Source organism: Lygodium microphyllum, chromosome 1 (assembly GCF_053477565.2).
Source record: "Lygodium microphyllum isolate KBCC chromosome 1, Lygodium_microphyllum_v1.1.10, whole genome shotgun sequence".
Classification (NCBI taxonomy): Eukaryota; Viridiplantae; Streptophyta; class Polypodiopsida; order Schizaeales; family Lygodiaceae; genus Lygodium; species Lygodium microphyllum.
Window position 1 is genome coordinate 6054110 of NC_141135.1, and position 1521 is coordinate 6055630.

Genomic DNA, 1521 nt, shown 5'->3' on the forward strand with positions numbered 1-1521 from the left:
AGGCAACGCTCTTTGACATTGTGGCGACTGGGTAGGCTATTCATATGTCTTCCCAAGACAGCCTTATAAACTCGTGGAGATGCGGTATGTATTGCCGAATGGAGTTTGCGAGGCGGTAGAGGGGGCTTCCATACTGATCGCGGCTTATCATGCGAGGAGGTAGAGAAGGGAAAAGGTGGCCTTAATGAACCAGACCATCAGAGAATACACAACGATCCTTGATCTTGTGGGAGTGTACTTCATGGCCACAGCTCCTCGATAGCAGGTAGCAGGTAGGTAGAAGGTTACCCCCCCTCTGTGAGCAGCTGCCCCATCGGTCTAAAAAAAAACAGCCCCTAGAAAAAGCTCCTCACCTCCAATATAGCGCGTCGTTTTTCCCAGAAACAACCAGACAGAAAGCAAAACGAAAATCACGCCCCTAGCAAGCACAACCAAATAGCTAAATTTGCCTTGATAGGCATTCCTAACAAGCAACTTTGTATCCTCTCAAAGTCGCCTGCATGTGCAAGAAGGTCTATCATAGTGGCATAATGCTTCGAGTCTGAATATAAACCAAAGACTTTGCTCATAGACTTGAAACACTCAACACCTTCGGTGACAAAGCCAGTGTGACTGCAAGCTAAAAGAAGAGACACAAAGGTCACTTGGTCTGGATCATAACCTGCCAACTGCATTACCTGGAACATGTGAAAACTAGCATTACAATTTCCTTCTTGTGCATAGCCAGCAATGCACACATTCCATGACACAGAATCAGGCTGGACAAGTCCATCAAATATTGCCTGAGCATCTGCCATGTTTGCACAACTCCCATAAGCACAAACGAGAGTATTTGCAAGGGCTATGTTCATTTCATAACCTACAGATACAGCATCAAAATGCAATTTCCTACAAGCCTCCAATTCTCCTACTTCACAGCAGGCTTGCAGAACAGTCATCAATGTAATCTCATCTTGAATTGCATGTTCCTCTTGCATATGGTGATACAATTCTAGAGATATTTTGTCTTGTCCCTGCTCTACATATGCTGTGAGCATTGCATTCCACAACACAGTGTTGAGCTGGGACAAACCAGTAAAAATAGTTTCTGCTTCATTGTCCCGCATGTTACGTTGGCCTTGTTCACGTGCAATCTTTGTCTTCATAGCTTAAATGTCGGCTTCTACATGGATTCCTTTGATTCCACGATTTCCTACACTTTTCTTGGAGTTTTTCATTGAAATTGACAGCATGATAATATTCTTTGGCATCAGTTTTTCATAATATATTGACACACACACAACAACACACAAACAGAAACACACGCAAACACAAACACACAAGTGGAGTATGTACATTTGATGCAGGTATAGAAAAGGACGGAAAGATAATGCAGCAATCAAACAAAATGAAACACACGTGAAAAGATAACATAGATGCACAACAAAAATGAAGGTGTTTATGGCTCGGATGCGCAACAGCACGACACCATGTCTGCCACGTAGCGGAAGTATTTTGGCCGTTCCCACTTAGGATGGACCT

The 1521-nt window shown here is 43.5% G+C and overlaps 1 protein-coding gene across 1 annotated transcript; it reads right to left on the bottom strand.

Moving 5' to 3' along the window:
* Positions 1 to 410: 410 nt before the first annotated feature.
* LOC148040809 (pentatricopeptide repeat-containing protein At2g40720-like) lies at positions 411 to 1106 on the bottom strand. Its single transcript, XM_087686515.1, has one exon. The coding sequence runs from the start codon at positions 1104 to 1106 to the stop codon at positions 411 to 413; it is 696 nt and encodes a 231-aa protein (XP_087542641.1).
* Positions 1107 to 1521: the final 415 nt, after the last annotated feature.

What these genes read in the sequence shown, in the direction of transcription:
- LOC148040809 (XM_087686515.1), bottom strand. Translation starts at nt 1,106, where the DNA reads ATGCGGGACAATGAAGCAGAAACTATTTTTACTGGTTTGTCCCAGCTC.